The 14,829-nt window shown below is 39.4% G+C and overlaps 1 protein-coding gene across 1 annotated transcript in view; it reads left to right on the forward strand.

Moving 5' to 3' along the window:
• LOC129738067 (limbic system-associated membrane protein) overlaps positions 1 to 14,829 on the forward strand; it is a 335,222-nt gene that overhangs the window by 301,076 nt on the left and 19,317 nt on the right. The window contains exons 7-8 of the mRNA XM_055729249.1: positions 1,243 to 1,364; positions 1,575 to 1,755. Coding sequence (XP_055585224.1) covers positions 1,243 to 1,364; positions 1,575 to 1,755 — 303 coding nt within the window. The remainder of the gene's footprint in view (positions 1 to 1,242; positions 1,365 to 1,574; positions 1,756 to 14,829) is intronic.

The raw sequence follows: 14,829 nt of genomic DNA on the forward strand, positions 1-14,829 counted from the left end.
ACTCGGTTAGCACTCAAATTTTTCCTCAACACAACGCGCAACAGTGATGCCACAAAGACATCAGCATTCTCAATCTAGAAAAAATCAGTAATCGAAAAAAAAAACAATTTTCGAAGCATTTTAAACCAAGTAAATTGAAAAAATACTGAAAAAATGTCTTTTTCAAAAGTTTAATGAAAAATCTTATAAACACGTATGAAAATTAATAGTTTTAATATGTTTGCGATGCTTTAAAGACCATTACGCATGAAAACATCAATTGCAGTAATTTTTTGGTCTGTAAAAACTAATTTTCATTTTTTTTCTGAAAATAAGGATGCTGCATACATTTAGGTGCTTAATAAGTTACGAAAAATTCTACAAGCTAAAATCATAAAAATAAATGTGTGGATGAATGAAATTTCAATGTTTACAAACGCGTGATGCAAAACATTCATATTCCAGCACATGGAAATGAGATTAACAAGGTGTTTCTTGATTTGTATTTTGTTGCATTTTACCCCAGACACCTAACTGAAATATAAAAATATTTATTTTAAAAAATTTAGTGATTGTTCGAAAAATATTTTTACACCAACAGTATTGGTATAGCATGAGGAAACCAGTAAAAAGTTTTTAGGTAATATTATCAAACCAATCCATAATACTGGGTAAAGTTTTTTACGGCATCGAAAAATGTTAAAGTTTGTACATTTATTGCTCGATTTTTCAAGTTTTATATAAAAATAATCGGTAAATATCGATTCTGTGTCAAAAATTTTGTTAAAAATCATTATAAACACCATAAAATCTGTATGTGTGGCATCGCTGATGCGCAATAGATTTTTCCGGAGAAGCAAATTCTCTTCATCATATAATGTGAATGCGATATTTTTTGAAAATTTGTATTTGTAAGTTCTAAAGTAAATAATTGTAAGTATTTGTAAGTTCACGAAATATAGTATGAAATCTTAAGAATCGTTGGGCATTATGAACTCAAAATTGATCATTTTTGCACTTAGACTCTGAGGGCTTCATAAAGAAGCTATAATTAGTTTAAATGTTTTACGACAGCACCCAGATGGCTAAAATCTATTTGAAATTGCAAAGGCATTGCCGAAAATCAATTTGTCAATTACATTTTTGTTTTCATCCTATCGTTTTACCAGAATTCATACTTACATGAACTCAGAGCTGTAATTCTCAGATGGCAAGCATAAAAGCATTCGGTTTAATTTTTATTACTTTTCGATCCATTTTCAGGTTTCCTGGTACCAGAACTCGTTCCCAATTCAGCCGACAGATCGACGGACCATGTCATCGCGTGGTAACCGGCATACGCTCACCATTCGCCACGTGCAACAGGAAGACTTCGGCAACTATAGGTGAGTTGAGAGATTTTTTTTTTGGTTTGCTCACTCTCGATATGAAAAACAAGAGTTGCCGGAAGCAGCCTGTGCTCTTTGCTTTTGAGTCTATTTTCGGAAACTTTGTGACCGCTTTTCTAATAAACGTTTAGCTACCAAAAAAACTAAGTAACGTCAAACTAATCCTTTTATTTCCGGTATTACGCGTGTTTTTTGTTTGCTTTGTAGTTGCGTTGCCGACAACACCCTGGGCCGGTCTAAAAAGTACATGGAAGTTTCCGGTCGGCCAGGACCAGCCGAGTTTGTGTCCCCACCCTGGAGCCGCTCGCCCGACAGCTACAATCTGACCTGGAAGGTGGAAAGCTATCCGCCGCTGTCCGAGGTCCGGCTGCTGTACCGAAAATTGATGGTAGGTTGGACTAATAACATACGTCCTAATTTCGGAGAAAATGGACTGGTATACTAGTTGCACATTTTTTACTATAAATATCTACAAAAAGGTCCAATAGGTTTTCAATTATTCAATTATTCAAGTTGCTTTCCAGTTATCGTAGCTTTCATAAACTCTTTTCACAGAGGTTGAGAGAATTTTTTAATGGCATGACATAATTCTCTCAGAATGAAAGGCTATTGCAATTTCACTTGGATCCATTAGATTCCAAAAATAGAGACACGGTTCTCATAGATTTATTACAAAAACGCATTAGGGGAGATGAGGGCATAACGAGCACCCGAGGCATAATGAGAACTACGCTTTTCTACGAAAGTGCGTATTTTCTTAAATAAATTTTCATGAGGATTTGTTTCGTACTTCCTATAGTATTAATTTTCCACAAAAAAAGGAATCTCCTTATCATCTTTACAGAGATATTTTAAAAAAACTAGCTTGGTTCTCAAGTTACGAAAATATTATAATTTTTGAGCACCACGAAATAAGCTCTTATGATCTTAAAATAACCTTGATCTATAATGTACGCACTGCAACATGATGTACACATTGTTTCTCAATTTTTACTATCACAAAATTTTTGATTTTTCACTTTTATCAATTTTAAAACACGTTTTTACTTAAATTTGTTGACTTGGGGCATATAGAGCACCATATTATCGAGGCATAATGAGCATTTTCTGCCGTAGAATGTAGCAGCGAATTAAAATTGATTTATAGCGCCACACCTTGACTAGTTTTCATCCGACAATTTAGCCTATTGGTAAGGTGTCGGAGAGGTAATCAAAAGACTAGAGTTAGATTTCTGTTCGAGGTGATTTTTTTCCATTCACAATTCATGATCGATTTTTTTATTGTTACATTATACGGCTAGTAGCATCATCCTCCGAACAAAGCACATAATGTATGAGCGTGCGTGAATTGTTTGTATTCTACAAACAGATCTAGATTATTTTGTTATTGCTTTGTTTGATGAATCTACGACTCACCTGACTTCATCGAATTGAATTCGCTGCTAAATTCCCCGGCAAAAACGCATATCTTGCTCTGATTAATGGTGCTCATACTGCCTCAGGGGGGGTTCTCATTATGCCTCCACAGTGGCTGGTTTTCAGCTTTTGGCAAAATTTTTTAAAATGCATTTTTTAACGTTTTCATCTAGTTTTTCACGTTTCAGCCCGTTAGGGAATAGGCTTTTCAAGTGTCTGAACACGAAACAATAATGTAACCTCCATATTATAGCTATTTTCTATGGTTAAATAACCGTTTTCCTTAAGGTGGCCATTATGCCCCCATCTCCCCTAATAACAAAAAAAATCAGCATTGCAATTTTCTTTTAAGTATTCTTTAAAGCCTACCCTACCAGAGGTAATAGAATTATTGTATCGTTTATTGTCAATGCGGTTGAAATCCGAAGTTTTCGCGCTGATGATTGCCAACCAGCATCGATAGAAATTTCATCAAACACCTCGGTAATCGGCAATTCTTTCTTTTGTTTGGTTCCGACACTTGGAAGATGTTTGATAGATGTCTGGTCAACATGAAATGTCGTCAGTGATGTCGACTAGCAGTTCTACCCAAGCATTGATCTGGCTTGCTCATTCATCTGAACCTGTAGACTTCTGCCTTGACATATTCCGACTTTAGCTCTTCCTACTGGCCACTAATAATCACTGTCCGGATACCCGCCGAAAAATTTGACCTTGCTGTAATGAAGAGGAAATTGAGGCACTTTTTTTGTAACATCTTTATTTGAAACGGCTCATACCTTCAGGCTTTAAGGAGCCAAACCCGTTTTGTTTGTATACAATTGTGTGCTTAAATCTAGTTCATCACTTTTTATTAGAAAAGAAAAGAAAATAGATAGGGAAATATGGAAATGAAAAGAATCATTGACGAAGATCAATAGCTTTTAGGAAAAGGTGTATTTCGAATATGTAGTCCAAGTCTATCATGGCCAGCACATCTCTCACTGGAACATAGGGTGGTTTACCTCGGGCCCGAAAGGAGTCTATGAAATTCGTTCTAGCGACAAGATGGACCTAACACGACCAAACAATATGCTCGATGTCATGGTAACCTCGGCCACAACCACACAAATTGCTGCCAGCAATGTCAAAACGATAGAGTACCGCGTCTAAGGAGTAATGATTGGACATGAGACGGGAAAATATACGAATTAAATCCCGACTCAGGTCCAATCTATTAAACCAGGGTTTAAGGCTTACCTTTGGGATAATCGAGCGGAGCCACCGACCCAACTCATCCTCGTCCCATTTACGCTGCCAGTTGACAAGGGAGTTTCTTCGAACCAAATAGTAAAATTCGTTGAAGACGATTTCACGTGGATACGTGTCGCCTTCCATCGCCCCCACCTTTGCCTGTATCGAGCAATGAGAGGGAACCCAAACAAAGGTGATGGTAAAGCGACGTCTTGTGAGAGCACTCAATATATCCCGTATCTTCTCGAGGAAGTACGGCGAGTGCTTTCCCGGTTTTATTGAATGGATTGCTTCAACGACGCTCAGACTATCCGTTACAATATAGTAGTGTCCAACTGGACGTGAAGCGACACTGTCCAAAGCGCAGTGAATAGCTGCTAACTCCGCTACATATACAGAGCATGGTGGCTGGAGACTGTGAGAGGCGCTAAATATTTCGTTGAAGACACCAAATCTTGTTGTTTCCTCTATAAGTGATCCATCGGTAAAGGACATTTTATCAGCATCAGCGGTATTGGATGCGCTCGAGTTTGATGAGGTTAGATTTGGCAGCTGACTGGAAACAGAAGCTACCATATTCCATCACTGAGAGAATAGTTGTTCGATACAAGTTTAAAAGATTTTCTGGATGGGCTTCCCACCAGGTGCCAGTGATTGATCGGAGAAAATTGATTCTTTGTTGGCATTTTCCTTTCAGATACTCAATATGGGTCCTCCAGGTACACTCGGAATCAAACCAAACCCCAAGATAAAACCTCGATTGAGTGATCGTTCTGCCTAGGAGTTGAAGCTTAGGTTGAGCAGGTCTATGTTTCTTAGAGAAAACAACCATTTCCGTTTTCTGAGGAGAAAACTCAATCCTAAGCCCCAAAGCCCAGGAAGACAATCTGTCTAAAGTATCTTGTAAAGGTCTGTGCAGATGAGACTCAGAAGATCCTGTGACAGACACTACGCCGTCATCTGCAAGTTGTCTTAGAGTGCAGCCTTCAGAGAGACAACTGTCGATGTCACTTACGTAAAAGTTGTACAAAAGTGGACTCAAACATGAACCTTGCGGAAGGCCCATGTAAGAGATGCTTCTTACTGCAATATCTCCGTGAGCAAAGTTCAGATGTTTCTCACTAAGCAAGCTGTATAAGATGTTGTTCAATAGAGGAGGCAGACCCCGGTAGTGCAACTTGTCTGACAAAACCTCTATTGAGACTGCATCAAAAGCTCCCTTAATGTCTAGGAACACTGAAGCCATTTGCTCACGTTTTGCGTACGCCATTTGTATCTCTGAAGACAGCAAAGCAAGACAATCGTTTGTCCCTTTGCCCCTTCGAAACCCAAATTGAGTATCTGAAAGGAAGCCATTTGATTCTACCCATTTATCCAAACGAAACAAGATCATTTTCTCCATCAATTTGCGCATACAAGACAACATCGCTATTGGACGGTACGAATTCGCATCGGACGCTGGTTTTCCGGGCTTTTGAATGACGCGATGACTCCCACTTGTCTCCACTCTTGAGGAACAATGTTGTTCTCCAAGAATTGATTTAATAAATTTAACAAGCGAAATTTTGCGGCGTTCGGGAGGTTTTTCAACAAGTTAAATTGGATTTTATCAATTCCCGGAGCTGAATTGTTGCAAGAGAGGAGGGCAAGTGAAAATTCGACCATCGAAAAACTGGAATCCATATCGCACCTGACAATTTTTTTGTTCGGTGTGAAATCGGGACAGACTTTCCGTGCAAAGTTGAATATCCATCTATGTGAATATTCCTCATTTTCATTTGTTGAAGATCAATTTCGCATGTTTCGTGCTACTTTCCACAAGGTACTCAAAGACGTTTCTCGTGATAAACCTTCTACAAATGTACGCCAATGTGCTAGTTTTTCCCTTTAATCAATTTTTTGAAATGATTTTCAAGGGACACATATGTTTTCTTAAATCTTTAAAAACTTTTGATTTGTCCTTATAAAGCTTGGAACACTGGTTGTCCCACCATGAATGAGAAGGCATTCAACGTACAGATGAATCTGGGATGGGTTTCGTTTGAGCACAAACTGCACTATCATGTATCACACAAGCGAGAAAATTATACTCTTCCAAAGGAGGTAGAGCACTCATAGAATTGATGGTTGTTGTAATCGTGTCCACATATATTTTCCAGTCGATGCGTCTTGTAAGGTCATATGCCATAATTGTTTGATTTGAAGTTCTGGCCCCAATGGTGATTGTAATTTTGATTGGCACTGGCAATCCAATGATAGTAAATTTGAGCAGAGTGAGAGGTCAATTGCACTTGGTCTTGCAGGGGGTTTAGGTACTCGTGTTTTTTTACCCGTGTTCAAAATTGTTAAATTGAGCACTGAGCACAGGTCCTCTAGATGACTTCGATCGACTGCAACTCTCTGAGGCCAGTACAAACTGACAATGCATCAGTCCTTACCTCTTATAGTTGTATGACATGCAACAGCTTCAATTCCCCCTGATGAAGGGAGGGGGATTCTATAAAAGGAGTGGCGCTTGTTGATCCCCAAAAGCATCCCTCCATAAGAATCGTTGCGATCCAAACGAATAATATTAAAATCGTGGAATGAGATGTTTGTTTGAGAAGATAGCCATGTTTCAGAAAGGGCAAAAATATCACAACTAGTTTCATGAAGAAGAAATTTGAACGGATCCAGTTTAGGGATTAAACTACGACAATTCCACTGTAACACAGTGATATCTTCGACCACTCGGCTTAAATTAGCCATCGAGAGAGATAAACACTGGAAGAAGGGGCCAAGTTTGCATCAATTTCATCAAAAAAATTTTCACTACAGGTAGCATTGATGTTACAATGCCCCTGACCGATTCCGTTGCGTTGAAAAATGTAAAAACTCCATTTTAAATGTCGGATAACTTGAATGGTCCCGATTAAGTAGACGGTTCTGGCAAAACTTTATTAGACTTTGGGGTCTTAGAAGTCTCCGGTATTTGTGGTTTATTCTGGGGTACAAACTTCATGGAGAATCTGGGAGGGACAAGTTTTTCTTTTACAGAAGTTGTCGGTTTTTGTGTGGCGTCAATTTGGGAGCTAAATGTTGGTACCTTTTTCGGAACTCTCGGGGTCTTAGGAACAGGTTTTCCTCGTTTCCGGGAGTTAGCAACAAAAATTACTGGGTGATCTTGATCAGTGGAGTCGGTGTCAACATTGTCCACAGGCAGCACTAAAAAAATGTTGGAGGACTGAGGTTGGATCGGGGGTGCCGCGTTCTTAAAATTGCGGCATAAGACCGCTTCGACTGTGTTTTTAAAGAGCGCTTTTGACTATCTCAGCGACTCTTGAATGCCTCGCACGAGGAGATATCACGGGGTGAGCCCCCGCAATAGACTCATTTCTGCTCTATTGCTGAGCACGTTCCTGCCCCATGATTTTCTCCGTATTGGGGACAGCGTTGCTTGTTGCAACAGTGTTGCATTCTTGCATTCCATGGGTCGCACAGGCAGCCTTAAAATTCCGTCAATCAAGACGTAGTGAGGGAGGGCGGTACCCGCAAAGGTCACACGAAATAAATCTGAAGGAGAGTACACTTTAACTCCATTTACGACGTTAGCAGTTTGGAGCTGACGACAATACAAGATTTCAACCGAAGTCGAATCAAGGCTCTTGAACTTGCCGACGCCGTTGGATTTAACGTACTCTTCCTTTAGACTCGTTTCCGTGATTACACTATTACACCCTCGATCTCTACGTCTCGAGACGGAATGTAAACATGGTATTCTAAATTTATGAAATTGCTGGTAGCAATTTCATTGGCAGCTTTCCGGTTGGCCACTAACACGCGCAACTTGTTCGGTCGCACATTTGTTATACTGGTCACGGAGGTCCACCTCGCCATATCTTTGGTGATCCGTACCACATTTGACTGTTTCCCGTTTTTTTGGGCTGGATAAAAACCACCCATGGACCAGTGAAACCTGCGCTCTCCGTGTAGGCTCGGAGACGGGTTGCTTTACCACCAACTGAAGATGATTCCGAGTCATCATCCATCCGAGAATGAGGAGCATCTGAAGGACCAGCAGCAGCCGATTCCTCCAGATGCTCCTCATCCTCGTAGGCAGAAGCACTCTCATCATCTCCAGTTGGCGGGTTTAACCCCCTGCCTTCGCTCATATTTTAAGGCGAAGACACAAGTGTCTACCGATTTAAAGTATGAGCAAAGCACTCAATAATCGAAATATGAATATAGAGAAAAAATAGAAAAAGAAAAAGGAAAAAGTAATAAAAAAGACAGTAGTTTTTAAGCACTTCTTTGATGTTCACTTTTTTGAGTGTCCTTTATTTTTGATCAAACACGTGGTCCTTTGTTCGTCTAAGATGGCGATGCAACTTTGATCGGCAAACACGACCAACATCATTCGTTTAGTGCCGTTTTGTGGTAGAATATCCATTCTGATGCGAAAAGTTAAGAGAGTATCAGACTCCGTCTACGACTATTAGTCAATAAAACGTTCAAATTTTGAAGATATATAGTTGAAACAGCCCCCGAGTGTGAATTAGAGTATTTTTTCCTTGAAAAAGATCCCCACCGCCATTTTGGCGAGTGGAAGATGGACGCCGAAAACATGAACACCGATCCACCGGATATTGCAACCGGAACAGCTAGCACCAGCACAGGCGCTATAAAGAAGACAACTTTGCAACAAAAAGAACGAGCCAAAAAATCTCCACAAAATTACGACTACCGAGCCGAAGACCCCGCTCCTTACAGAGTTTATATTGAAATCGATAAGGACAAACAGGAGAAGGAGAAACAGGATAAGGAGAAACAGGATAAGGAGAAATCTCAATCGATAGTTCGATCAATCAATCGAATCGGAGTTGGACGTATGTTAAAAAGAATCTTTTCCACTGAACAATGTCTTACGGAGATCAAAATTGCTGGCAAAACCAAGGTTGTTGCCTATTTTAACAGCCACATAGCAGCCAACCGTGTTATCCGTAGCGAATATCCAGGATCACAGGGTTACAAATGTTATATACCACGCCATCTTGTTTCGGTAACTGGAGTAATCACCGATATACCAGTAGATGTTACGGACGACGAAATCAAACAGGAACTTTATTGCCCAGTACCAATAATGAACATATATCGCTTAAACCGTTTTGTAAACAACGCTGCAGTACCAACAACAACGGTGAGTATCACTTTCCGGACAAACACACTACCGCCTACAGTCAAGCTATACGCTTGTGCAATGAAGGTTAAGCCGTACGTACGTAGAGCCATACTATGCCTAAACTGCCTACGATACAATCACAAAACAGGTGATTGCCGAAGCTCCCGCAGATGTGTACGTTGTGGAACCCAACACAGTAACGACACTGAATTCGATCAATGCAACCTGGCAGTTAAATGCGTGTATTGCAAAACTGATCATGGAACTGACGACACCAGCTGCCCGGAACGTAATAGACAAAACGCAATTAAGACCGCTATGGCCAAGAATGGATTAACGTATGGAGAAGCCCGTGAAAAATTTTCCATTGGTACCTCCAATCGCTTCGACGCCCTTTCATCTTTTGCTGATGAACCGACCCCGGCCATAAGTTTCGCCAACGCCCTTAAAAGAAACACAGAACCAAAACCCAGCTACACCATCCGTCGCAGACCAGCCAGCCCACAAGCTACCCAGGAAACCAGAGAAACCTACAGGAAACGACCAAAAAGCACTTGCGACACTGAGGCTACTGGAACGGCCCTGAACAACTCACACAAGGTAAGCGAATCAGATAAATGGAAAAACAAACTAGAAGAAATCGAGAAAAGAAATAAAATTACCACCGAAACAACCATTAATCGCGCAGTACAAGATGCAATAACACGATACTACACGAAAATCCTCGAAGAGTGCAGCCTAAAAGGTAAACCTCGTGATAATTTTATCGAAATAAGCAAACAGTTTATAAGCTTTGATTCAATACACTCCAATCAGTCACAATAATATCATCAAGCTCTCTTTCCCACACACACCAACCCTAAAAAATATGGATAATTTAAATATAGTTCAAATTAACATCCAAAGCATTTCTAAACATAAACAGGAGCTTCAACGTACGTTGATGTCACGTTCATACACAGTTGCGATATTAACAGAAACATGGACAAAAGAAGAGCTAGAAAGCACAAATATTTATCATATTAGCGGATACAACAAAATTCTACAATCTAGGGATGACGGATATGGAGGCGCGGCTATCTATATCCGAAACAACTTCGGATTTCGAAAAATTCCATATAACACTACATGTGATACGATCCAATGCGCAGCGCTAAAAATCTTATTCAATAATGTAGTTATCATTTCGATATATATAAGTCCTTCCACGAACCATGAAGATATTCGTAAAGAATTGGAAAATATTACTAAACATTTTTCCAATTTCCCTAAAGTTATTATTGGAGGAGATGTCAACAGCCATCACACGGTCTGGGGCAGTAGGAATACCGATAGGAAAGGTTCAACAATTTATCATGTTCTCAATCCTTCGAATCTGATAATTTTAAACGATGGTAGCCCCACTTTCAGACCACTCGACATAAACAAAAATTCTACTGCAATTGACATCACTGCAGTATCCAATAGCTTGTTTTTCGACTTATCCTGGAAAGTACTCGAAGAAACAATCGGCAGTCACCACCTACTAATACACATAGAACTCAAAACTTCCCAACCACATCATCAAAAATTCGTTTTTAAAAAAGCTCAAATACTTAAAGAAATCAGCCAATTATCAGTGGACGAAGTTTCCAACCTGACTGAATTATCGAAGCACTCCAACAAAATCATTAGGAACAACAAAATAAAAAACAAATTTAATCCTAAATACTGGTGGGACGATACGGTAGAAGAAGCTTGGACTCAAAAACAAGAAGCTCTTTCGAAATTTAACAAATTGTCAAACCTAGAAAATCTGTTGAACCTGAAGAAAAAAACTGCGTATTTTAAACGTATTAAAAAAGAACACATGACTCAGAGCATAAAAAGATTTACAGAAGAAATTAACCCACAAACGAACTCGTCACAACTGTGGCAAAAAGTTCGTGGATTGACAGGGAAACAAAAGACCCAAAGGAATAACGCTGTTCAAGACAGTAGGATACTTGCTAATGAATTTTTGGATCTCCATTTTGGGCCAAACGATGTCTATTTCGATGAATGTATCAGTATTCCACCACCAACACAATATAACATCTTAGATCGACTAGGATGGCATTACATACTTCAAAGTAAAAAATCGAGTGCCCCAGGTAATGACAAGTTAACATACGAGATGTTACGTAACTTAAAACCCGAAGTAGTTGACGTTATCATTTACGACCTAAACAAAATGTGGAGACATGGAAATCTTTCAAATAACCTAAAAGAAATCAGAACCATTGCCATCCCAAAACCAGGTAGAGATCAAGCTACTGCAGCTGGCAATCGACCAATCTCACTGATTCCTACATTAACCAAAATCTTGAATTCGGCAGTACTTAAAAAATTAAATTTTCACCTGGAATCCAAAAATATTTTACCTGAGCTATCATTCGGATTTCGGAGAGGACAATCGACGACCTCTTGCTGCACATACGTAACTAATTTGATACAATCGAACAAGAGGAACGGACTACTAACAGCAGCAATATTCATTGATCTCTCAAATGCTTTTAACGCAGTAAGAACCGAAACTCTAGAACAGATAATGATTAACTCAAGAATCCCTGACGAATTTATTAGATGGATTGTGTCGTTTCTTAGAAACCGAAAAATATTTCTGAGATCCGAAGACTGTGATTTAAACAGAATAATAAGCAACGGATTACCTCAGGGTGACGTTTTATCGCCCACCCTTTTTAATTTCTATACAGCTTCCCTCCATGAAATCAAAGTCAAAGATGTAACACTCGTACAATACGCCGATGACTTTATGGTAGTCGTTGCAGCTAAGAACACAAAAAATGCATCTGAAAAAGCGCAGGATTTCTTAAATAACTTTGAATCTCGAGCCCAAAGTCTAAACTTAGAAATAAACCCAAATAAAACCAAAGCAATAATCTTCAAACGCACCTCTGAGAAAATGGATCTATTATTACAAAGAACAAAGATTGAAACAGTAAGATCATACAAATACCTTGGGATAGAGATTGATCGTTCTTTGAGCTTCAAACCCCACATAGAATCTTTGGGGAAAAGAATCAAAGATCGCACCGATATGGTGAAAGTAATTTCAGGCATAAGAAACGGAGGGAGCCCTGAAACACTTGCACTTCTGTTCAGAGCGCTTGTTCGTAGCACCATAGAATATGGAATATCCATCTTTGGAAACACCGCCAAAACGCATATTTCGAAATTAGAGGTACTAACAAATGCTTACTGGAGGAAAATAACAGGATGTACAAAATCTACTCCGATAAATACTCTAGCAGCTCTAGTCGCTGAAAGCCCACCAAGAATTAGAATTGAATACATTACATGCAGGGAAATCGTAAAACATGTGGCTAATCAAACTGTCGTCTACAAACAGCTGGCTGGTCTGCAAGAGGAAACTTTTTCAAACGAAAAACTAACATTGGTCGAAAAAACTTTCATGGCACATCTCAACATTTTCAAGTCGATAATCCCTAGTATCAAAACGAACTTTCCAAACTCACTGGATGTCAAAACGGAACTAACAAATTTTAAAGGCATCAAAAGTCAAACGGATCCTAGAGTCTGGAAACAATTAGTATTATTTTCGCAAAACACTATTTATAAAAACCGTCCGGAAATATACACTGACGCCTCCAAAATACAAGAGGCATGTGGGATCGGAATTTACTTACCGAAGTACAATAAAAGAATTTGTTTAAAGTTGGAAACCGAAACATGCATCACTACCGCAGAGATCTTTGCAATACATGTCGCGCTGGAACATCTAGATGCTGACTCCATCTTCAATGGGGTGATATACACCGACTCACTTTCGGCATGCCAAATTATTAGGTCCACCCTAAAAAGCAATTCGAGAAACCAAATAGTACAACAGATAATTAATACTGCTTACAAACTAGGAACCACAATACAGTGGATACCTAGTCATATATCACTAGGCGGAAATGACATCGCGGATGATTTAGCTAAGATCGGTACCAACTCGACAATGTTATACAACAACGGTGTCTTTATGAAGGATGCCATGAATCTGTTTAGTAGACGAAAGCTTAATTCTACCAAGATATGGTACGTTGACTATGCAAAGAAAGAAGGAGAACCTGGAAAGTATTTTCAAGCGATTCAAAACAGTTTCGAGGAGCTTCCATGGTACAAAAATAAACAACTCACCAACTGGGAGATACGCACTCTAAACCGTATAATGTCAGGACACAGCTATTCTAAATACTGGCTGGCAAAATGGAAAATTGCTGATGATGCAGACTGCGACTTGTGCAACACTCCTGAAACCGCAGAACATACGATTATGTCCTGCAACAAGTTCAACACAGCAAGAGCAAAATATACGTTCAACTCCAAATTCCCAACACTGATCGACCTATTCAAAACACAAGATCTCTCAATCTACAAAGAGGTGACAAATTTCCTAAAAGAGATTAAGTCAGAATTATAAACGCTATAAACCAGATGATTTCGCCCGACTGCGAGGCGATAAGCTGGTATTACGTCATGCTGGGCATATGGTCATCGACACCGGTCCCATCCCACCGTTGATTGAAAACGACAATCAACAACAGAACAAGAAGAAGAAGAAGAACACGACCAAAAACGCTGAAATTTGAGTCCTCTTCCAACCCGGTAGTAGTAATCAAAACCGAATCCCTCCGGATTTCGCCCAAGCGGAATTCCGACCCGGATTTATGGGGCGAACAGGAAGCACCTTCGCATGATGATTGTAACGATGACGGCTTGATGTTGATGAAAACAATTTGCGATTTTGCGTCTGCAAATATGTAGCAAAACTCCTACAACAACGGCATTCGGCAATTGGCGACCGAACCACTAGGAAAGTTCACATCACGTGGAGAAACTGCATCGTTGAGCTTCGCAAAACTAGTTCGACACTGTAGACTAGACAAAAAACATCCGCACTAGCCGAACGACTGGGATCGAATGATGAATTGAGTCACTTCACATAAGTCTCATTTGTTGTTGAATCGTCTGATAAACCACCCAAGAAACTTAAAGTGGCGTTATTTCCCAAAAGTTATCGTTTTTAATTAAGCTGCCAGGTACAGGGACTCTGCTCATTAAAATCGATTTTGTAGATACTGTGATAAATTGTCCGAGATCTATAAGGGTATATACGGACGATAGTATTGACGAAAAATTGGCCTCAGCCATAACCTCAAATTTTGATTTGCTGGCGGCCTCACCAGTGGTGCTAGGTGCGTTACTAAAATCAGTATTTGCTTGTTTTAAACTAATTATAATATTTCTGAATTGATTAAATTTTTTAACTATCAACAGCTAAACGTTTGAATTCATTACCAATCCATAAATGGATGAAGATAAGCTATCTTTTGCTAATTAATGTTCAAGGTGAATGAAAAACATCTGAAATATATTTTCATGTACTGCTCGGTAGATTAAAAAAGAGTTGTTTCAAACTTCTAAACGAATGCAAATTCATTCACTGTTACAAACAAGCTTAAGTGAAAGCCCCGTCTTTGTTTAATTTAAAAATAATCGCCTGCATGCTCTGACTATTTTAAACAAATCCACATAATTCGCTTCTTCGCTTAAGTGTGCGATACAGTAAGTTGTTCTTTCGTTCAGATAAATGATGCGTTTAAT

Source organism: Uranotaenia lowii, chromosome 1, assembly GCF_029784155.1.
Source record: "Uranotaenia lowii strain MFRU-FL chromosome 1, ASM2978415v1, whole genome shotgun sequence".
NCBI lineage: Eukaryota > Metazoa > Arthropoda > Insecta > Diptera > Culicidae > Uranotaenia > Uranotaenia lowii.